General features: G+C 46.1%; 1 protein-coding gene and 1 non-coding gene across 2 annotated transcripts in view; both read right to left on the reverse strand.

Annotated features, from left to right (window-relative positions):
* The window catches only part of TENM4 (teneurin transmembrane protein 4), a 198082-nt gene that overhangs the window by 11695 nt on the left and 161969 nt on the right, over positions 1–24418 (reverse strand). The window contains 4 exon segments of the mRNA XM_023755918.1: positions 5102–6716; positions 8056–8352; positions 12939–13174; positions 19394–19566. Coding sequence (XP_023611686.1) covers positions 5102–6716; positions 8056–8352; positions 12939–13174; positions 19394–19566 — 2321 coding nt within the window.
* Positions 20730–20831, reverse strand: LOC111826511. The gene has a single exon (XR_002829852.1). It is a non-coding gene; the product is annotated as a U6 spliceosomal RNA (small nuclear RNA).

Here is a 24418-nt window from a genome sequence, read left to right on the forward strand (position 1 = left end):
ACGTCAACTCTACGTGGGTCTGGCTCTGCGGTCTGAGTCCCCTCGTATCTCAATTCAAGACGTTCTCTGCTTGAGAGTGGTCATTGGACATCAAATCTCTATAATAAACATTCTCATCCTCTAACATCTACTTAGTTGCTTCTGTATACTTTATGAATCTCAACAAACTTACTACTTAACAACCCCAGGAACGCAATTCTCGTCTGACTAATATTCCACCGGCCCTTATCAACGCCGTGGCTCGCCTATTTCTGTGGGAAAGGTGGTTTGGGGGGTGAGGGAAGAGACTGCCAAAAAATCGTCACCGTATGGATGAGGCGGGGGGGGGGGGGGGGTAAGGGCATGGGGTGGGGTAGGAACCCGGTGGAAGGGAGCTATGGGGGGGGGGGAAGAGGAACAACTGTAATAATCTGAACAATAAAGATTTATTAAAAAAAAAATAAAATAAAATAAAATGAGGAAAAAAAAGAGTGGAGGGTGTGCAACCAGCTACTTGGCCCACTGTTGCAGGGTGCCTTTTCTGTGCCTAGTACTGTGTCACACAGACCCTCCCTTTGCACACTCAGGTCCCTGAAGGGGAGACGGGACATGGACATGAAGAACTTTGATACAAGAAAAAAAGATGAGGAGAAGTCAGAAATCTTTCAGTTGGCTAGTCTGATGTATCTTCATGAAGAAGGTGGTATTTAAGCCAAACATTGAAAGCTGTGCAAATACTGTCAGGCTTTGATGGAGATAAAGGGGGCACTTCAAGAAGACTGATGCACAAGGCAAGGCCTGGAGAGGGGAGGCGAGTGCAGGGAGTGTTCAGGTCACCAGACAGCAGAGAAAGAACCAGAAAGGAAATTGTGGTTGGAGCAGGAAGAGCCTGGATGGCCAGCAGGAGGTGATTTGGGGCTTATAGGAGAGAGTGTTGGAGCAAGGTTTGAGAAGGGACAGCTGAAAATGACAAAGTAGTTGTTGACCAGAGACTTGGAATTCAAAGTCGAGGGGAGGCAGGATTTGGAGCTGAGCCCCAGAACTAGCAACTCGGGGCTGTGGGCACCCAGGCCTGCTTTTAGCTTCTTCCAAAGGAGAGCGATCCCTGGTCAGAGAGGCCCTGTTTAGGGACCAGGCCTTGGTGGAATTGTCTTCCCTATCACCCACTGAGTTCATCCCAGTGATGGGAGTGTTCTTTGGGGGTCAACAATTGTGTCCCTCTCACCACTGCATCCCATGCTGCCTTCCCCTGCAAAAACCTTGTGCTCGACTTTCCTTTTTGTCTTTGTTTTTTGGTATGTCCCAGAGCCCCTCTCTGGGGGGTGAAACCTGGAGGCGCTGAGGTAGAGGGGTGGTTAGAAAGGAAAGTTTGGAAACTTATAGAAAGATCCTACAAGGAAAAGAACATGGTGAGGCAAGGCAAAACCCAGGTCCACACGCTGGCCCCTAACCTGCGAACTGTGTGGACTTGGACCATTCTGAGGCTGAGTTTCCTTACCTACAAATTGATGGCAGAGGTGGTTTTCTTTAAGTCATGGAGAGAAGTACTAACAGTGTCACCATCTGGGGGCAGCTATCTGACAACAAGGCCTATTGTGAGCTTGTTACATGAATGTATTTTAAAGGGTGCAGCTCCTCCTGGTTCACAGAAAGTTTTCTGTGTTTCCTCGAACCCATGCCTCCACCTCCCTGGACCTCCATTTCCTCATTTGTAACATGAGACGCTTGGACCAGCTTGTCTCTGAATTCCCTTCCCTCATTGAGTTTCTAAGAATCTCTGATTCTATGAATCTTGGCAGATGGTTCTTTGGGAAATTAAAACAAACAGAACCAAGTGGTGTGTGTGTGTGGTGGGAACCCGACTAAGGTTTTTTTTTTGGCCTGAGGCTGAGAACATGCATCTGAATTTGTAGTTGTAAAGAAAATTTTCTATCAGGAATACTGCAAAGTCCCAGGAAACCAGGGGTCTGAAAACAGGGCTGGGCCTTAATTATAAGTGATGGAAGGTGGGAAACTTTCTCATTACACCTTTAGAAAAAATGCTGGAATAATTTTTTTTCCCCAATTGGCTTTTCTGAAGAGTTGAGAATTTTCCCTTTCCTTTCTATGGCATCAGATGTAGACACATTCCTCAAGTTAAAAAACTCTTCTCTACTCATCCATCCCAGACTGCGCAATGTGGCCCCCTGAATAATAAGAATCCCTTTGTTGCACTTTACAAAGTGAATCTGAATCCAAGATGAGGACTTTGGAGTCAGATGGAACAGCCATCTAACCCCTTCCTGCCACTTCCTAGTGGGCCAGTGACAACCTCTCTGAAAATGGGGTCAGTGATCCCCATCTCCCAGGCTCAAGTGAGGGTCAAGTGCAATATTGTACATGATATATCTGTGGTGCACATTTTTTGGTCATCTTCCTAGCACCCCATTCTTCCTGCTCACTCCTTCCTTTTGGGGTTCTCATATAGTTTTAGGGACGCAGTCTCCACCTAGGAGTTCAGTAAGGGAGCATGTGATCTGGCTAAACCAAGCAATGCATTCTGTCTCCCCAGCCACAGTGACTGATTGGTTCAGGGATTGTCATGTGACATAAGCCTATCCGATGATTAGAGTACATCTCAGAACTCCTGAAGAAATTTTTGGGAATAAGATGCTCTTTTTATTATTGTTGTTGCTGGATGTGAATGTGGTTGCATGTAGCCCAGGTAGAAGCTAAAAGGTAAGGCTTAATGAGAATTGTAGTATTTTGGTGTTTAGTAGTAAAATGGTTTTTGCACCATTTTTTTTTTCAGCTATAGTAACCTGCCAAGACGTCTCACAGGACACTCCAGGGAGGGTGAGGCAGCGGTGTGGTTAATGCAGACAGATGTAACGGAGATGTCCTTGCAATTGGTGAGGCTTTCCCAGGGCTGGCAGCAGGGGAGTGTGGGCCTGTTGGGAAGTCTCCTGGGCATCTGCAGGCCCCAGGGTGTTTCCGTCACACCTGCTTCACTTCTGAGTTCTCTTCTTCCCCACTCTTGGGACTCTCAATAGGACCACCTGAATCCTCTCAACATGACCACCTGGAATTCTTCCCTGAAATTCCTCCAATTGCTGTCAGCAGAAACAGGGGCCAGACTAGGCTACCGAGTTCAGGGGCCAATGAAGCCATGTCCCTAAGGGGCCCTCATGTGAGATGTACTCGTTGCCCTCTCTATGCTCTTTTAAAAAAGTTATTATCATATATTTTATTGATTTTAGAGAGGGAGGAAGGGAGAGAGAGAGAGAGAGAGAGAGAGAGAGAGAGAGAGAGAGAGAGAGAGAAACATAAATGTGAGAAAGTACATCAATCAGTTGCCTCCTGTACTTGCCCTGACTGGGGAATTGAACCCCCAACTTAGGTATGTGCCCTGACTGGAAATGCATGGGATGATCTCCAACCAAGTGAACCATACTGTCCAGGGCTATTATTTAAAAAAAATTATTTTGAAGAGAGAGAGAGAGAGAGAGAGAGAGAGAGAGAGAGAGAGAGAGAGAGAGAAACATTGATTTGTTGTTCCACTTATTTATACATTCATTGGTTGACTCTTGTACATACCCCAACTGGAGATCGAACTTGCAACCTTGGCATATCAGGATGAAGCTCTAACCAACTGAGCTACCTAGCCAGGGCTCTCTTACACTATTGTATATGCAGTTCCCTCTCTAGTACCTGATGGATGTCTACTCATTAGCGGGCCTCAAATATCAGCTGCTCTCTGAGCAGAGCCAGCTATGCCTCCGGTGTCTCAATGGCCATCAATGCAACCCTTCACCATGAGGCCCTCACACTGGACAGCAGTGGTCTGCCTCCCCTCCGGCAGTGAGCATTCCTGGAGGGCAGGGATTATCTTTCTACCCCTAGTGACTAAAACAGTGGCTGCACAGAGGAGGCACTTGTTGCATGAATGAAACTGCCTTAAAATAGGGAGCAAGAGAATTGTGTCACAGGACAAAGGAGGTGGTGACTACTAGGTTTACAAGTTGGGATATGCCACAAGCTCTCTTTTATAAAAAGTGCTGGCTTTTTCCAGACCTGAATCCCCATAGCCACTCAGACATTGAGGTTTTCTGTGGCTGGGAGTGGCTGCTTGCTGGGAGGACTATGACTGCTGGAGACATGTCTGGCATGTATGACCTATGGGACACTTTATACTCTAGGTGGTTCCACAGTAGTGGAAAGCAAAGCCCACTTTTTAAATCAGAAGGTGGAGGAAAGGGAACCAATGTGAGCTATGCACTGAGCTGGGCAGGTTCTAAAATGTATCTCATTTTAGCCTTGCAACCATCCTACCAGGGAAGTTTTTCTCTCTCTCCTATTTGTCTGTCTGTTCTTTGCTCCTTTTGTCCCTCTTTGCCTACCTTCTTTGGATTGAAAATATTTTAGACTTCATTTATTGACTGATTTGCTATGCCTTTGTTTTATTTTTTTGTAGTTGTTCCAGGATTTACAATGTGCATATTTAACTTATCCAAGTCATGGTATGTATTCTAACTTCAGTTTACAAATCAGGAATTCAGGGAAGTTAAGTAATTTTTGTGACTGTAATGGCTTAGACATGGTGGACCCCTTTACTTAGTTCTGTCTGTCTCCAAAGTCTAAATTTTCCATTTCTTCATCCCAAATAAGACACTTTTTTAAAAGCCATACTTTCACCCAACTTCTCAGAGACTTATAGCCAGCTTGATTTTTGGGTCGGAAACTTCCAAAATGCATTTTAAGGAATGCATCCAGGGAGATATTAAGTTTTCATGGTGAAAAACAGGGTTTTATGGTAAAAAAAGTTTAAAAATAATGAGTAAATATGTTAAACGATTCTCTTTACTACAGGACTTCTCAGAGCCTTTCATAAGCTGAAATGTATTATGAAAATTTAAAGAATGGTGGCCTCCCTGTCAAATTGATTTGATGCCAGAGACAGTTTTTCCAGAGCATTTTTCTGAACTAGTGTTTCTTCAAATATACTTTGGAAAATGCTGCTCTAAGATAAAGTCAGTTTCCCATTACCCCCTGGCAGCTTTCTCAAGGATGACTGTTGTGTCAACAACCAGACAAGAGGAAGAGATGACCGGCCCCTGCCCTCTGAATGAGCCCCGATCCTCACCTGTCATGAAGCACTTGATGTCCTGAGAGTTGCTGATGGGGTTGTTGTTTTTGAACATATAGAGATTAAAAGGCATGATGTTGCTGCTACTAAGGTGCTTCCACAGCTCATGGTCTGGGCTAGTCCAGCGGCCAGCCAGCACATCATAGTCCCGTCGGCCCATGTGGACAAGCTTGGTGAGTGGATCATAGAGGCCACCGTGGTAGCCAATGATGATCTGGAAGTTGGGGTTAGTGTCCATGTAGATCTCCCCATAGGCTGTGTACAGGACCTGCTTGATCATCAAACCTGTACCGCTGAAGACAGCAAGAGGGGTCCCTATGTTGTCACAAGCTATGTAAAACTCATCACCGCTGCTCAGCTCCATGGCAAAGAGGTGCCCTTGCAGGTCGTAGTAGAGGGATGTGATCTCAGAGCTGGAGTGGTTGTAGAGGTGGGTGACCTTGGTGGGGTTGGTCAGATCTGCATAGAAGAACTGCAGGTGGTGGCCCTGGCTGCTCTTGCTAGACACCCGCCGCCCCAGGCCATCGTAGCGGTACTTGACACTCCAGCCACCAGCCCGGTTGTAGGCCTTGGTGAGCAGGCCAGCTGAGTTGTACTCAAAGACATCAGCACCTCGCTGCCTCAGGAAGCCATCCTCGTCCATCTTGTATTGCACGTCACCTAGCCTAGTGATGCGGTCGCGGTGGTCGTACCTCAGTGGGGTGAGCCGTGCGCTGTTCCCAGGGCTCAGTAAGTGCAAGTTCCCATTGAGGTCATAGCTATATCTCCAGAGCGGCTTGTCATTGATGGAGACAGTCTGTAGCTGGCCGTCAGCATCGTACTCATAGGAATAGCGGGTAGTGTTGGCATAGGGTCCCACCTTCAGCTCCTTCTTCACTACTCGCCCCATGTTATCATACTGGACGGTCATCCAGTACATGAGTGAGCGGAAAATCTCGTATTGCACTTCCTTCATCCGCCCGTACGCATCAAAGTGCTTGGTGTGGGTCATGACCGCTGTGGTGATGATTTGGTTAATGTCATAGTAGATGACACCAAACTTCCCGAACTGCTCTGTCTTGCCTGACACATCATCATAGCGATAAAGATCGATGGGCAGTGGGGTCTCATTGATCACAGCCTGCATGCTGGTCACCCGGAAACTGTTGTCATAGTTGTAGTCAAAACGAGCATTGACCATGCCCTCCTCGGTGAAGCGGAAGATCTGGCGGTCAATCAGGGGCCCGATTTGACGGTAGCGGATGGTGCAGGTGAAGCCCTCGTTCTGTAGGTTGATGGTCTTCAGCATGCCGGCTGTCTCATCATAGGTGAAGCTCACCTTGGTGGTGTCGTACAGCATCTCGGCTAGCTTAGACAGCTTGCCATACTTGTATATTACCCTGCGGCCAGTGCCCAAGTAGGAGGTGTGGAGGAGGTGCCCGTCCTCAGTGAAGTCCTGGATGACGAAGGCATTGCTCTCGGGGGGCTGGTAGATGTTCCTGTAGTAGCCCACTGAGCGAATGGTCTCTAATGTCTGCCGGGCCACGTTGGGCATTGTCACGGAGGAGAGGCGGTCGTTCTTGTCAAACTCAAAGATATACTGCCGCTGGCTGTGGAGGAGCAGCACCATGGACTGGAGGGAAAGGAGAACCAAGAGATGAGAGCAGGGTGGTGGGGAGGAAGGGGAGGCCTGTGTGCCTGCCCAAGGCTTAAGGAAAGCAATGAAAGGCCAAGGAAACTGGTGGATCTCCTAAATTATGCCCAGACCAGATATTTCCATAAGACATTGCAATGGGGTACAGATATGATCAGATAAGTGTTGTTCTCATCCCTTGGCCTGGCAGTCCTGGGGCCCCGTGAGAAGCCTTGTCAATTTGCCCCTTTGGGTGGTACAAAAATGATGACTTTAGTATGTGATGGGTGTGACAAAGGTGGGAGCACTGGCCTAAAGTGTTTGCAGCATCTTCTCTCCTGGCTTCCTTCTGAAATCAATCTTCCTACTCAAACAAGAATTCTTTGCCTAAAATACAGTCTGATAATGTCTACTGACTTTTGTTGACTCCCTGTGGCCTACAGGATAAAGACCATGTCTGAAAAAGGCATTTAAGGCCTTGCACAATTGTTTATATAGTAACAGGCCATATGGGAATAGGGACACCTGGCTTCGAACAACATTCATTGTGTGGCCCTAGCTTTTTCAGTATGCTGGATGACCTCCAAGGTCTCTCTTAGCACTACCACAGAACATCGCTCTCAGAGATGCTTACCCAGCACAGAGCAGGGGAGGCTGGCCACAGAGCAAGCAAAGCCTGGGCTCTGGAGGGATGACCAGAAGTAGGAAACATAGTAAGGATCTGGGTACCAAGACTGGGCCATAAACTACAGACTATTTCGGGAATAAGTCAGCAGCCTAGCGGGAACTAGGTACCAACGCTACCATTTTCTCCTCTTTGGAATCAACTTTTGATTTCAGGCCCTTTCTGATTCCTCACCCTTGGGATGAAATGAATCCTGACCTGAAGCAGAAGGGATTTACCAAGGCCACACATACCCCTTGAAGCTCAGGATTAAGTATTTCCTGCTTAGGTATTGATCCTTAGGCTTCTGCTTTGTCCTCCATGACCAGATCACCCCATGTGCCCTAGACCTGGGAGCAGATCTCTGCCTGTTCTGGGACCCTGAATCTTGCTCTGTAAGTCGAGATGGCATTTGATCCTGTTCCCAGCTCTAGTTTATCACACGCAACTTTCACATTCTCCTGCCCTAGAACCCCTCCCTGCCCCCCACTGCCATGCCATCACCATGATCCATCCTGAAGGAAGCCTCTCGGGACCCCCTGGCTCTCTGCTACAGATTTTCCTGAACATTTCCTTTTGGAGACCACAGGGGTCAGACCTAACCTATCAAGGTCAGCAGACTGGGCTTGGCCCTCTACTCGGCAAGGTCAGTGATGGAGGGCAACAGACACCTGCCTTTTCCAAGTACGTGTAGCTCCATGTCTTCCCATCAGCAAAGATCCTGGACGTGATGCGGCCTGTCTGGTCATACTCCATCCTCTCAGACATGATGCCCCTCTGGATGCCGGCAATGTGGCCCCTTGGGGAGTATGTCACATTCACGCCATTGAGCCTGCTGCTGGGTGACCAGAGGCTGGGCCGCCCTGCCTGGTCGTACAGGATCCGGAGGGTGAATTTGCGGTGGTCGTCATAGATCTTCTCCGTGCGTGTCACACGGTCAAAGTCCAGAGAGAGTAGGTTCCGATTGTGAACCTGGAGAAGGGGTACAAGGAAGGAGAAGGTTAATCTGGATGCTGAGAACTTGGGTCTGAGAAGCTCCTGAATAGAGGAGGCAGCACAGGTCGTGGGTGTCAACAAGGGTTGGGGTCCTGGCTCTGCCACTTGTGAGCTCTGTGAAGTTTTCTCATCTGTAAAATGGGAATAATAATGCCAATTCCATAGGACTGTTGTGAGGATAAGGATGGTGCAGGTGCTGAGCAAACAGTAGCTATCACTGAAGATGACTCACAGCATTTCCTAATGTGATTCTTCTAATAAGGATGGTAGGCAGATCCTTGACTCCCTCCTAAAAAGGGAGAGGCCCTGCGGGCCCAGCAAATCAATGCCTGACACCATTCATGATGTGCCAGGCGCTGTGCTAGTGTTTGACCTGAGAAAACAAGAGCCCAGGGACATAAAGGGCATGCTCCAGATCCCGCGGCCGGTATGACTGGGTCTGGGTTTGACTGTCTCCACTGCAATGTACCCACACATGCTCAGGGGTCCTCTAAGAGTCCCACTCTTATTGGGGCTTTGGACCTCCCTTCCCTGCTGGGATGTCTCCTGCCCTCTCTCACCACAATTAGGGCTTCTTGCTTACCCTGGTCAGCTCCCCAGCTTTCCTTTTCTTCCTGGATGCCCTGGGGGCAGGAGGGGCTGTGTGGGTTTGAATCTGGGCTGGCCTTGATGGCTGTGGGCCGCTTGAGGACACAGTCCTAGCTTTGGAACGTCTGCTCTTGCCCCAGCATCAGAGCCCCTTGTGTGATCTCCACTTGGGCCACTAGGTCAGCACACGATTAGATTTCCTTTCAGAGTCAGAAATACAGGGCTCCCACAGGGGTAGCAGGATGTCAGGGTTTTCCATATTTTAATGAAGAAATATACTTCGGAGTCCTCTTTCTATATTTGGTACCTGTTACCCATGAAACACTGCAAGGTACTCTGAAGCTAAAATGTGGATTTCCTCTAATTGGAGTCTGGGTACATTTGGGTACACTGTCTCACTCTTGCATTAGTCACTGGTTAAATTTGACAAGCAGCAAGGAAGACCCAAGAAGCAAGCAGACAAGGTAGATCGCCTGATGCAAAACAGCACATGTGGACTGAGGTAATGAAAGGCCCCCTGGGGCCCCGTGTGGTAAAACAGGGCTCAGGTCTAGGTTAAGGCCAGGACTCCGGCCTCATCTGTGACCAGCTCTTCTGTATGACCCTGGGCAAGTGTCTTTCCCTCTCTGTGTCTCAATTTCTCCCTCTGTAAAACAAAGGACTGTTGAGAGGATTGAAGAAATCTAAGTAAATTGCCTAGTGGAGTGCTGGGCACACAGAAGGTACTGAATTAATGGTTGCGATTATTTCCACTAAATGACAGCAAATGATCATGGTCATTCTCAGAGGAAGTAGAGACATGTGTGTCTCTCCCTCCTCCCCAAACAAATTCGAAAGCGTAGGAAATAAGGATTTATAATGATGATGCTGAGACGACTTCAGCTGCGAATGGCCTGGTTATAATAAGGTTGCCTTCCCAGGGGTAATCAAATACAATTGAAGAAGCAAAAACAGTGTGGCAGACGATTCCCATGAAAAATATGAGGCGTTGGAGGCTGAAGCTGTGTGCTTTGCCGAGATCATAAAGGAAGATGCCGGGTCTGCACCCCCAACAATGATGGAGCCCTTTTACAGCATCGTGTGGAAGGTCCCCTGTGATGCCCCAAGATGCTGCCACCCAGCCAGCTGCCCCCTCACCCCCTGGAGGACCCCTAGTGAAGGGGAGCTATACCTCCGTGGCAAAATTAATAAAATTGAATTAAGCAGCTCACTGGGGAACTGCCTAATGCTTCCTGTGCTTGGCAGTGGCGGCAATGAGATTATTTTACATCTTTCTTTATTAAAAAAGTTCCCAGTTGTATAAAAAATGAGCTCCATTATGGAGAGGCGCACCCGGCTAACATTCTAATTCCACGTGCCGCCACTGTGGGTGGCCATTTATATTGGGAGGACGAGGAGATGCGGACACCTCACCGGAGCGCCGTTAATCTCAGGCTGGGAGAGGGACCAACTCAAGCCTGGGAAACTTTGGGTCCAGTTCACCGGGAGAGAGGAAATCCTATGAGCACTAATTGCTGCCACTTATGGAGCACCTGGGGTCTCCCAGCGCCTGGTGAGGTCTATATCAAATCTATTATCTGGCTTCTGCAGAAGAATCTCAGGCTCATAGGAATTGCTCAAGGCTACCCAAGGCCCAGGTCAAACTTCCCATTTAGCACACCGCCTCAAATGTTCATGAGGAGCTGCAGGAGAATTTAGACGGGGGCTCAGTGAGGCCACAGAGAACAAAGACAGAGGCCTTTCTTAGGGAAGGGATGGAAGGCTGTTTCCCACATCAGACTGTTGCTAGATTCTTGGCTGTTGAGAGAAGACAGGAAGCCTGGCTTTCTGGCTCTAGTGGTGTGATCTTGGATATTTCCCTTAATGTTTCTATATCTGTTGTGAGAATTTAGCTATGAGACAGGGTGCCTACTCTCTAGTCCAGCCGTTCTCAACCTGTGGGTCACGACCCCTTTGGCGGTCGAACGACCCTTTCACAGGGGTCGCCTAAGACCATCCTGCATATCAGATATTTACATTACGATTCATAACAGTAGCAACATTACAGTTATGCAGTAGCAACGAAAATAATTTTATGGTTGGGTCACAACATGAGGAACTGTATTTAAAGGGCCAGAAGGTTGAGAACCACTGCTCTAGTCCTTACCGCCACCCAGCTATGCGAGTCTGGGAAAATCCCTTTTCTCTCTGGAACTCGGGTGCCCTGTGTTTGAAAGGGGTACTTCAATGAACTTCCTTTGCTGAAGGGCAGGGGGACAAGACAGCCCAGCTGTGCTGCATGAGGATCCTTCTGCGGTTTTGAGGAGTCAGGAATTTGTGGCTCAGCTCAGCAAGTCTTTACAGAGCACCTGTGGTCTCCGAGGTACCTTGCTGAGAGCCAGGGCTAGTGATGGGAATCAACTTCCTTCTGAAGCGGGAGGGGCTGGGCAATCGGGCACTGGGGCCAGAAGCCACACTATGGACACGTGGTAGTGAGGCCGAGGAAGGGCTGGTTCAGGGGAACCCGCTCTGCACAGCACTCTGAGATGCCAGACCACAGATGCCAGCCTGTTGGCGGTGACCTGCACAGTGGGGGTCATTTTGTTCATTTAGGAAGAATAACTGCCTGAAAAGGGGGAGGATATGGCTTAGGTTCCAAACAGCTAAACGGAATTTTCAGACATATCAGCAACATAATAATTGTACTAGTAATAAGAATAGCACTAACAGCAACAACACAAGCAGGTGTGACTGACCACTTATTATGACCAGGCTCTGTATGAGGCACTTGATATGTTTTTTCTGATCTTTGTAGCAATGTATAAATTTGGTTTTATCTTCATTTTATAGATCACGAAATCAAGGCTTTAAGAGATCATGGATTTGCCCCCGATTCATTCAAGAAATAACAGAAGCTGGAAATCCAACTCAGGCCCGACTAACACCAAAGCCAGTAATCTTACCACAGGTAACAACTGTAAAGATGGACAAGATCTATTCTTGTTCATCAAATTATGTTGATCATTATATCCCACAAATGAGTGAGATCATGTGGTATTTATCTTTCTCTGACTGGCTTATTTCACTTAGCATAATGCTCTCCAGTTCCATCCATGCTGTTGCAAATGGTAAAAGTTCCTTCTTTTTAAAATTTATTATTTATTTATTTATTTTTATTGTCTAAAGTTTTACATATGTCTCCTTTTTCCCCAATTGACCGCCCCTCCCCCCAGCCATTTCCACCCCAGGCAAGCCCCCACCACCTCATTGTCTGTGTCCATTGGTTATGCTAAAATGCATGCATACAAGTCCTTTGGTTGCTCTCTAACCCTACCATTTGTCTCTGGATCTATTCTTGTTTATCTAATTATGTTGATCATTATATCCCACATATGAGTGAGATCATGTGATATTTATCTTTCTCCGACTGGCTTATTTCACTTAGCATAATGCTCTCCAGTTCCATCCATGCTGCTGCAAATGGTAAAAGTTCTCTCTTTTTTATAGCAGCGTAGTATTTCATTGTGTAGATGTACCACAGTTTTTTAATCCACTCATCTGCTGATTGGCAATGGCAGGGGAAATGGGGGGAGGTATTTAGAGAGCAACCAAAGGACTTGTATGCATGCATATTAGCATAGCTAATGGACACAGACACTGGGGTGGTGGGGGCTTGCCTGGGGTGGGAATGGCTGGGGGGGGGGTCACTCTGGGAAAAAGGAGACATATGTAAAACTTTAGACAATAAAAAAGAAAAGAAAAGATGGACAAGATGCTTAATACATGAGTTGCCTGCCTTACTTTCCCTGTTTTGCAGATGAGGAAACTCAGCGCCCAGGAAAACTTTCTACCGCAGCGACAGTTTCAGGAACGGAACACAGTTCTCCAGGTTCCTTCTCATTCTCCCCCGCCCCCCCCCACCCCCCCCCCCCGGGTCCGGCTCCGCCCAGGACTCGGCCTCCAGAGGCGGAGACCTGCCTGGAGGTCCTGCTCACCCGCAGCCGGCGCCCGAAGACGGTGACCTGGCCCCGTGCCTGCTCCTTGCGCTGCCGCCACTCCACCAGGTTGAGGCCATTGTCGATGGGCAGCGTGACGTTCCTCTTACCCACGGTGGGGTTGACAGTGCCGGCCAGCAGGTGGGGCTCAGTCTGCAGCGCCACCTCCATGCCATTGGCCAGCAGCAGCCGCAGGGAGCCATCCGCCCCAATGTAGTAGCTGTTCCGGACCTGGTCTGAGGGAGAGGAGAGGGACAGACTGCTCAGGAGGGACAAGGACAGAGGGAGGCAGGGTGTGGTTTTAAAATGTGTTTATTTTTCTGACTATAGAAACAAAACATTATTATTAAAGAAAACGAGGAAAATATATGGACAACAGGTACAATCTCAATACCTCCCCCCTGCCCCCCCCCCCAAAAAAAAAACCACTGTAAATATGATGGTATTGTCCTAGATTTTTAGGATATTCCCTAATATAGTCAGAGTATAAAATGTGGCTTATAGTTTTTCACTGACGATTGTATTCTATTGTTGAATATTTTTCATGAAAGATTTTACTAATGAATGAGCAGTATTCCGTTGTATGAAAATAACTTATTTAACCAAGCTTCAAATAGATTTCTAATTATCGCCAGTTTTCATAATTACATGTAACACTGCAAATAAATATATTTTAAACATTAAGCTAAGTGAAAGAAGTCAGACACAAAAGGCCTTGTATGGTGAATCCATTTATGTGAAATGTCCAGGACAGGCCAATTCATAGAGAGAGAAAGTAAATTAGTGAGGGGAAGGGGGAATGGACAGTGACTGCTAAAGGGTAAGGGTTTCTTTTTGGGAGTGATAAAATTTTTCTAGCATTAGATAACAGTAATAGTTGCATAACTTTGTATATATACTAAAAACCACTGAACTAACTGCACACTTTCAAAGGGTAAATTTTATGGTATTTGAATTTTATCTCAATCAAAGAAATATATTTTTTGGTAAGTCAATGTATTCGTTTTGGGTTATTTAATCAAAACAGATTCCTATAAATATTAGTAGAATGAAGGGTGAACATTTTTAAGGCTCTTGATGTACACTAGGGTAACAGTGTTCTTTATAACAAGGTGAAAAATAACTCCAAAACTTAAATCACTGACAGAATGCCAAATATATTTGTGATTTAAAACATATATATGATTTAAAACATATGTTTAAATAAAACATATGTATGTATATATGTTTTAAGCTATTGTCATATATATACATTACAGAGGGTCCCTGACTCGCAATGGTTCTACTTACGATTTTTCAGCTTTATGATGGTGTGAAAGCAATATTCTACATGAGATATTCAATACTTTATAATAAAATAAGGCTTTGTGTTTGATGATTTTGCCCAACTGTAGGCCAATGTAAGTGTTCTGAGTACATTTAAACTAGGCTAGGCTAAGCCATGGTGTTTGGTAGGTTAGGTGTACTAAATGAATTTTCGACCTAGGATATGATATTTTCAACTTACAATGGGTTTATTGGGATGCAACCCCATCATAAGTCATGGAGCAGCTATATATATATAACAGTAATTTAAAAAATAGATACGATTTGAAGTTTTATATTTGGTTGAAACATTTTAATTCGGATCTGTAGCTAAAAGGTGCTTCTGGAGAAAAAAGTCAATTTCAGCTGTGAAATGCACACAGAATTCTCTTCTAAAAATGGAATGAACATCTCTGACCTTATACTGCACTCTCCCGCCTCTTGTCCCTTCTCCGCCTTTGCCTCTGTCTGCACTGGCCCTCTCTGCAATAAATGGTAGCCCAAGTCCTTCCTTAGAGGCTCTGCTTCACTGTGCTCTCTTCTCAGAAGCTTCCTCTGTATCTCTGGTTAGAATGAATGCCTCCCCCATATGCCCCTTCACCTCTCTATGTGTTTCATTGGTGGTCTTGGTGGCTGAGGGATGTAGGGTTCGCCCACCTGTTAATCACCAAATTCTTAAATACCTCAGTGCCTACGGTGAGAGGCACTCTGCATTGAGATTAAGATCAAGGGTTTTGGAGTCAGGCTACCTGAGTTCAAGTCCCAGCGCTGCCACTCTCCTGCTGTAAGACCAGGGGCTAATTCCATAGCCTCTCATGCCCTTGTTTCATCTGCACACTGGGGCAATAACTGTACTCTTACCTCACAGGATCAAGTGAGATGAGTACTTGGCGTATAGGAAGTATCATATAAACTGTGGCTATTACTCGTTTTATGTGCCTGGCACTGTGCTGGTCACTGCCATGCATCTCGTCATCTCTATCTCCACTACCCCATTTCACACACCTGTCAGAGTGAACTTTTCCAGTATGACCATGGTCCTTTATTTGGAAAAAGGGAGATATTAGTAATACCTACTTCATCTGGTCATTGGGAGGATTAAATAGGACTATGAATTAAAACACTAAAAAATATAGTTCATACCAATAAGCTCCAAAATGTTAGTTATCACTATCACTTTTATTGCACGTGCTTAGTAAACATTTGCTGGACTGAACTAGATATATTCCGGGCTCTGACAAGCAATAAGGGTATTATTTTTGTAGGAAACCCTCACTGAATCTTCCCTGCTAGAATAGCATCAAATGGGTCTCTCTCCCTCCCCCGTTTTCTCCCCTCTCCATTTTCTCTCTCACACACAGAATCCTAAAATCTGCCTCAAACTCGCTATGCATCATTCACCGACAATCTGTATTTTACTTCCTTTGAACAGTGAAAAAGCCTGTGTCAATTTATCTTTTATAAAGCTGCTTCCTCCTGAATCCACATACGTCCATTAATGGTGACTCTGGGTGGAACAGCATCTGCAGAGCCCCATCTCAATGATCCCCATTTAATGTGAGCTGTGACTTCCCAAGGCTGCTGCTCATTAGCAGCTCCTTCCTGTTTCTGCCCAGTGTTCAGATGTGAGATGAAACCGAAAGCGCTTTTTACAAAGACTACTGAGGCGGCTGCAGAACTGAGCATCTGGGCCTGGTGTGAACGAAGGAAGAGGAGCTTGGCAGAGGTACCAAAGAGGGAAAACGGGCACCACGCCTCCTGGGGTCCAATATGTACTTTTCCTTTTCACATTGCACTGTCTCTGAAATTGCAATGTGTCTTAAGTCCTTATGTGCATTTCAGGCGGTGGGTCTCCCTCCAGCCCCATCCCCCAACCTGAAAAGTTGTTATTAAATTGATGGTGCCTTTTAAAACCTTTTTGATGGCACTTTTGAATTTCAAAAAAAAAAGTTGCCAAATATAAGAAAGCCTGCATTAACTTTTAAGAAAATTGCTCAAAGTCAGCTTAGAGGTATGGAACGGGTGAGGCAAGTCTTAACCACAGAGAAGAAAAGGGGCCTGAAGGACAAGGTGTCTGAGTAATGAGTGGCCTTGCTGTCCCTCGTCAGGCAGAAGCCTGGCTGGCTCGGCATTGGTACCTTCTCTGGGTAACAACCCAGTGAGAGCATCACACCGGGGTGTGGCCCAACCCAGGGCTGCAGGTGCTTGGTGGGGAAGAAACTCTAGGGTTAGGTTTCTCTTTCTTTGAGAACTGCTATTGCTCTTTGAGTTTTTTTTTAAATTGAATTTACTGGGGTGAGATTGGTCCACAAAAACATACAGGTTTCAAGTGCACAACTCAACAAAACGTCTTCTGCACAATGTATTGTGCACCCATCACCCCAAGCAAAATCTCTTTTTGTCCCTGTTTCCCTCACCACACACACTTTGCCTACCTCTACCTACCCTTTCCCTTTCCCTCTGGCTATCACCACACTGTTGTCTCTGTGTGTACACACACACACACACACACACACACACACACACACGCACACACACACACGCAGGCGCACACGCACATGCACACACACACACGCACGCAAACACATTATTTGCTTAATCCCTTTATCTTCTTTCATCCAGCCCCCCCAACCCCCTTCCCCTGTGACAACTGTCAGTCTGTTCCATGTATTCATTCCTCTGTTTCTATTTTGTTCATTAGATTCCACATATAAGTGAAATCATATGGTATTTGTCTTTCTCTGAGTGGTTTATTTCACTTAGCCTAAAAATCTCCAGGTCTATCCATGCTGTTGCAAAAGGTAAGATTTCTGTGTGTGTGTGTGTGTGTGTGTGTTTTATGGCCTAGTAGAATTCCATTGTATAAATGTACCACAGCTTTTTATCCACTCATCTACTGATGGGCACTTGGGCTACTTCCAAATCTTGGCTATTGTGAATAATGCTGCAATGAACATAGGGGTGCATATATTCTTTCGGATTAGTGTTTCAGGTTTCTTTGGATATATTCCTAGAAGTGGGATCACTGGGTCAAATGGGAGTTCCATTTTTAATTTTTTGAGGAAACTCCAGACTGTTTTCCACAGTGGCTGTACCAGTCTGTATTTCCACTAGCAGTGCACAAGGGTTCCTTTTTCTCTACATCCTCGCCAGCATTTGTCATTTGTTGATTTATTGATGGTAGCCATTCTGACAGGTGTGAGGTGATATCTCATTGTAGTTTTAATTTGCATCTCTCTGATGATTAGTGACATTGAGCATTTTTTCATGTCTCTTAGCCACCTATATGTCCCCTTGGAGAAGTGTCTTTTAGGTCCTTTGTCCATTTTTTAATTGGGTTGTTTGTCTTCCTAGTGTTGAGTCGTACGAGTTCTTTATATATTTTGGAAATTAACCCCTTATCAGATGTATCATTGCCAAATATGTTCTCCCATACAGTGGGTTCCATTTTCATTTTGTTGATGATTTCTTTTGCTGTGCAAAAACTTTTTAGTTTGGTGTAGTCCCATCTGTTATTTTTTTTCCTTTGTTTCTATTGCCCGAGGAAATATATCAGCAAAAACATTGTTATGAGAAATGTCTGACATTGTACTGCCTATGTTTTCTTCTAGGATTTTTATGGTTTTGTGACTTACATGTAAATCTTTAATCCATTTTGAGTTTGTTCTTGTGTATGGTCTAAGTTGGTGGCCTAGTTTCATTTCTTAGCATGTTCTTTGACGTTTTTGTTTAAAGGCATAGGGACTTCATTTGGGAGTAAAAATGGTTGTGAAAATATACAATTATTTTCTAATGGTGAATCAAATTCAACTACTTCTTAATTAATTAGTTAATAGACTGGACAAGTACTTACTGAGCAATACTATGTGCTTGACCCATGCTGGTCACTTTATGGATATTGTCTAAAGAGAGGGTCTGAGCAACCCTGAGTCAGGCATTGCAAGTCAGTTCCATTTCCCAGACGCAGAAACTGAGGCCCAGAGAAGATTGACTCCATCCAGTTCACACAGGTAGGGACTGGCTCAGCAAGCATAGGGGTCCAAGTCTGTCTACCCTAGAACTCCTGCTTGGTGTGCTGCCCCACACCATTTGTTGTGGCTTCAACCTGCTTTCTTTTCCCAGAGAAGAAAATTGAGGGCCATGGTGATGTGGCAGAGTGAGAACTAGAATTTGGATGTCTGACACCCAGCCCAAGGTCCTTTTCAATACTTTGTGTCAAAACTTGTGGGAGTACAAAAAGCCATGTGGTTTACCAGCTGGTGTGGCTCTGTGGTTGAGTGTCGACCCATGAACCAGGAGGTCACAGTTCAATTCCTGGTCAGGGGACATGCCTGGGTTGCAGGCTCGATCCCCATGTAGGACGCAGCCGATCCATGTTTCTCTCTCATCATTGATGTTTCTATCTCTCCCTCCCTCTCCCTTCCTCTCTCTGAAATCAATAAAAATATATTAAAAAACACAAAACAAAAAGCCCTGTGGGGTTGAGGGGGGTGGTGCAGACCAAGCGAGCCTTTTACTGTGCTGCCTTTTTTTTTTTTTTTTAAAAAAAAATGCTTACTAAGTCCAGCAAAGCTGCAAGCTCCACTCTAAGTCACCACATCCCCTGAGAACAATTGCGGCAGACAATTCACAGCAATGTTTCATCGACATGATTCAGCTGAAGCTAAAAGATCAACTCATATCAGGGATTACGTGATGGGTGCAGAGAGAAAGGGTCTCCTCTCCATGGACTCTCAGCAGAGGCACAAACCATTCTCACCTGAGCTTCAGGAAGGGCTCCTCCACGCCCAAATCCCTTTCATAATTAGGTGTAATTATTCTGTCCTTCGTCCTTGCCTGCACCCGAGTGAGAGTGAGTCTTTAATCTGAGAGCCATTAGAATGGCAGAACAGTGAGGTCACCTCGATTAGGAGCTAATGGATTCTCTACCCTTTGTTCTGATGATAATGGGATGAGACGATGAAATATTACTCTGAGGCTTCAGGGAGAGAATTTATAGGACTCAGGCTGGTGTGTTTTGCAGATTAGGTGGCAATACAGAGGGAGACCAGTTGTAAAGCTTTTTAGCAGCTGGTTTCTTGTGTTATCCTTTTCCAAATGGGTCTCCTCACCCCTCTGCCTCAAAGTCCCCCAGCCCCCACCTGGCTTACCTTGCAGGAGTGTATAGAAGGCACCTGAGGCAGACAGGTTGGTGGTTATGGTGACATCATCTTTGCTGGAGGTCTCTACCTGGACATGCACTGAGCTGTCTGTATCACTTCGGAAACTGCTCACCTGGCCAGTAGGGAAGGTCACGTTTGTCAGGCGGCCAAAGCTGTCATACCTGAAAACCAAGGGGTAGTTCTGAGTAACAGGAATATAACGGTATTAGAGCCGGGACTTGGCACGTTCTACCGAATGCCACAGTTTTTGCGTGTTCTGCTTTTCCTTCTGTTTAGATGCATTGCCATGTCTCCTCCATCTCCTTGCACATCGTTTTCAGGATAAGGCTACACTTGCTGATACCGACTGCAGGCAAATGACTTACCTCTCTGAGTCTTATTTTCTTAATTCCATAAAGTGGAGAGGATACGTCCTCTCCTGCCTACCTCCCAGGATTACCATGAAGGACACATGGATGTGCCCGTAGCTATAAATGAATATTCACCCATGAAGGTGGAGATGATGTAACCATATGCTGACCCAGAGTCTCAAAGCTGGGGACTCCCATAGCTGAGGTGGGCAAACCTGATGCTTGAATACCTTGTCTAACCCCCCAAGAACTGGTATACAGATTTTATAAGAACAATATTAAGATGGGGCTTCCCAGGAAGTTATAGATCCTGGGAAAGGGGACTCGGAATCCAAACCAGGACTCCGATGCCACATAAGCAGGCCAAACAGATAGGCACTTGCAATCTCTTCCCATCTAGATTCCATATCTGGCACCAAGCAGCTATGGATCTGCAGCTCTCACAACTCACAGCTTTGCTCTGGTGTGGTCCATCTGAAGCATTATAATTGCATCTTACTTTGTTTCCCCATTCTCCTGATAATAATAAAAGAAATACCTACCATCATTGAACACCTCCAACATACCAGGTATGGTGCTAGTCCCTTTTCATACAGTCTTTCATTTAAACCTCACAATTAGTCTAAAAAGGTATATAATATCTTCCTTTTGGAGGAGGCTCAGGAATTGAGGCTCAGAAAAGTGAAGTCACCTGCTCAAGGTCACACAGGTAAGTGGGTGGAGTTAAAATTCAAACTTTGATCTATCTGCTTCCAAGCTACCACTTGCTTCTCTGTCTCCAATGAGCATGCCTGTCCTGTCTATTTGCAAGTATCCATTTTGTGCTCACCTACCTGCTGGAAGATGGCAGGGAGTAGGCCATTAACATGTGAGTGATTATTTTTAATTAGGGGAGGCTGAAGTGTAAAAAGGTAGGGTTAAATAGCCTTTTTGCACTTGTGTGTGAATGGGGAAAAACTTCTTCATCCAGATGTCAATATATACTTTGCTTCATGAATCTGCGTGCCATCCTTCTGCTGGGCCATGCTAATCTTTATCCATCGTTCCAATTTCAGTAAATGTGCTGCCAATATTTCTGATTCCCACTCCTGCCCAAGCTTGCAGCATGGGTTCATCCACATGTGTCTCCCTCCCCCATGTACTCTGGGTCTCCCTCTGGACTTTGTTTCATGCTTTGCCTTTATTACTGGAGTAAAGCTCGCCCCTGGGTCCCTGAGGGTTTTAACAATGGTGAAGTGAAAGGCCAACAGTTCAGCCATGCTGGTTGTTCTGTGATTCCTTTAGCTGGGCCTAGCTTCCTGCCCCGATCCCTGGGTCCTACAGCTCATGTGGTTTCAGAGGAGGCTTGGGGAATGAGACCAGGCAGGAATTCTCCGAGCCACTTTCTGCCCAAGGTCAGATGTGGGTGCTGCATGGATTCTGCCACCTGCCATCTCTTTCTGTCCCTGTGCCTGGTACTGACCACATTCTTGACACTGAATGGTGACAGTCCCTGGCACAATCTGCCATAGAGGAGGTGTTGGTCAAGTTTAATGACTCATCAATCCTTGACCCAAGACTAAGTCAGAGGGAAGGGCCGAGGGGCTTTGGGAAAGCTGAATCTCTGTTGCCGAGGATGAGAAAGGGGAATGGAAGCCCTTTCCAAGATGGCGAGCAACACAGTGGCTTCTACCATCTACCTCATGCCTGGGCTTGTAGGGGCAAGGCTGTGGGGCTGTTACCAGTCCTTTCAGCTCTCCTACAGGTGGTTAAGGGCCTTTGGAAACCTATTTCCTGTCCTGATTTCTCATTTTTCTTCCTAAGTACTGAGTCAGATTCTTGTGAGAAATGGTCAGTCAGGCTTAGGGCCTGGTGGAGTAGCCCGAGACCTGGGCTGTGTCAGAGGTGCTGAGCACCCCAAGGAGCTGGGGAAGGGAGCTGTTCCGAGACTGCTGCTAGGAAGGAGGGCAAGTCTGGGGCAAAGATCTGGAATGTTTTCCCTAAGGCCCTTCTCACCTGGAGACTCCCTGGGACTCTGCTCCCCTCCCTCTAGGAGAGGCTGGTGTTCTTTCTGACCCTTTAAGGCTGCTAGAAATTTGAGCAGGAAGTAATGTCATACCAATGTTTACATGGTTATCTCTTGGAAGTAGAACTGCAGGTGATTTTAATTGCTTATTTGTATGTTTCATGTTCCCAACACTTCTTATAATTTACATGATTATTTTCATGATCAGAAGTGTTGTGATGGCATACAGGGAGCATGTGACCACAGATACCTTGGGGAGGAGGACCTTGTAAATTACTGGCATTTAAAGAAGAGTCTCATTACCAGACACCTGCCAATACCCATCTCCAGGCCTTGTCAGTAAAATACTTCTAGGGTACCCCCCCTTTTTTTATTTAAAAAAATATATTTTAGCCCTGACCGGTTTGGCTTAGTGGATAGAGCATCAGCCTGCGGACTGAAGGGTCCCGGGTTTGATTCTGGTCAAGGGCATGTACCTTGGTTGCGGGCACATCCCCAGTGGGGGGTGTACAGGAGGCAGCTGATCGATGTTTCTCTCTCATTGATGTTTCTAACTCTCTGTCCCTCTTCCTTCCTCTCTGTAAAAAATCAATAAAATATATTAAAAAAACCTCAAAAGGTATTTAAAAAATATATTTTATTGATTTTTACAGAGAGGAAGGGAGAGGGATAGAGAGTTAGAAACATCAATGAGAGAGAAACATCGATCAGCTGCCTCCTACACACCTCCCACTGGGGATGTGCCCGCAACCAAGGTACATGCCCTTGACCCGAATCAAACCCGGGACCCTTCAGTCTGCAAGCCGATGCTCTATCCACTGAGCCAAACCAGTTAGGGCGGGCACCCCACATTTTTGAGCCCCAAATCAAAACTCTCTAAGACTGGCTCAGCCCTGGTCATCTTGACTGTACCATTGTCTTATGAGTAAACAGAGCTCTCATCTTTTAAATCAACAGGAAGGTCCATTACAGTCCAAGAAGTTCATGGGATGGATACTGATTCATTCTGGTTCTTTGAACACCTGTTATCAATGTATATACTCTTTATTAATGAGACTGCTTACTCAAACCCTCTACTTTCCTGACCTAACTGGCTAAAAAAAATTTTTATTATACAATGCAGGACACTTAAAAAGGAGGTTTACAGTCTTATAAAGAATTGATAGAGAGACTATTGATTAGGCGTCAGATGTCATTTTAATACTACTTCTAACAAGGCCTTCCTTGTTCAAATGCCACCTCATAAAGCCCTCCCCGGTCTCTCCGGGTAGACTGGCACAGCTCTGTCATAGAATGTGTCCCCTGCGTCGATGCAGCTGATGTACAAGTTGCCTCCTGCTTAGGCCTGGGAGTGCTCGAGTCAGGGCAGGGCTGTGGCGTTAAGCCAGCCAGGCTGGGAATCTGGATTCCAGCTCCTGCCAGCAAAGGGACCCGGCAGGACTGGCTCTCAGTTCATCTCTGCTTCCCCAGCACTGGGACCAGCACAGAGAAGACAGGCAGGGAATGTTGGCCGCACAAATAAATCCATGCATAATTGGAAGCACAGGGCCTCTTTCCTGCTCTTTTGGAGAAGGGGGGCCATGATTCATGCACATGCTGCCACCTGCAGGACCTGACAGAGGCTTGGCACACAGTAGGCGCATCATCAACATCTGCACGAACACGGAGACAACTGCTTACATTAAATGGTACTTGAGCAAGCTCTGTAGGCATCTCCCTAGAGTTTTCATCCCCCAGACAGAAAGAAGCTTTGCATAAAGGCAGACAATTGTAATTATTATTGAAGGTAGCCTGTAACACATAATTAAATCAAGCCTGAAGAAGATGCCATGAGAAGGCCCCATGCCTTCAAGACCTGGTTTTCATTTTATATGAGATGGCTGAAAAACAGTAATTTCCACTCCTCACATTTTCCATTAGAAGGACTGAATGTCTTAATTAAATGAACATCAAATGGAACAGCCAATTTATAGAATTTTCTTGTCTCCTATTCATTCATTGCGGTGCCTTCTAGAGCTTGAGAAATGCCACTGGATCTCTCTGCTGCCTGATCGATACCTGCGATTATCCCATCAGAACACCTGCTTCTGCCTCTGCGGGGAAGAGCTGGAGCTGCCCATCCTCAAGACCTTGGACACCTTTGCCCTGTGGCCCCCTTGATGGAGCCATTTCTCTTCCTGCTGCACAGCTGCTAAGAGACAGGGGGTGGGAGGGGCACCGCTGCCCAACAAGGGACAGGGGGGCAGTTCTCTGCACTCTCTGGATTCCAAGAGGCTGCTCCTGACCTTGGTCCTGTGATTAAGTGACTTCTGGACAATGGTTTAGTTACTTAAAGTACTGGCAAATATTCTTTCTTTCTAGCCAAGAGGAATGAAGGAGTGTGAGGATGTGGGAATAGAAGGTCCTTGGAGCCAGATGGTCTAGGCTTTGAATCCAGGCTCTCCACCTGCCAGCAATGCGACTCTACTGGCTCATTCATCTTCATTTCTTATAGAGCATGTGTTCCTAGAAGCAAGTGTTCTGTCTTCTCTCTCATCATTGATGTTTCTCCTGCTAACAACCAACCCTCACCACACTGACATTATTGCAGGCAGATTATGCAATCTAACCTCTGGAAGCCCCTATTTTCTCCTCTATAAAATGAGGGTAAGGATACCT

The sequence above is a fragment of the Myotis lucifugus genome, unplaced genomic scaffold (genome assembly GCF_000147115.1).
Source record: "Myotis lucifugus unplaced genomic scaffold, Myoluc2.0 scaffold_86, whole genome shotgun sequence".
In the NCBI taxonomy this organism is placed as follows: domain Eukaryota; kingdom Metazoa; phylum Chordata; class Mammalia; order Chiroptera; family Vespertilionidae; genus Myotis; species Myotis lucifugus.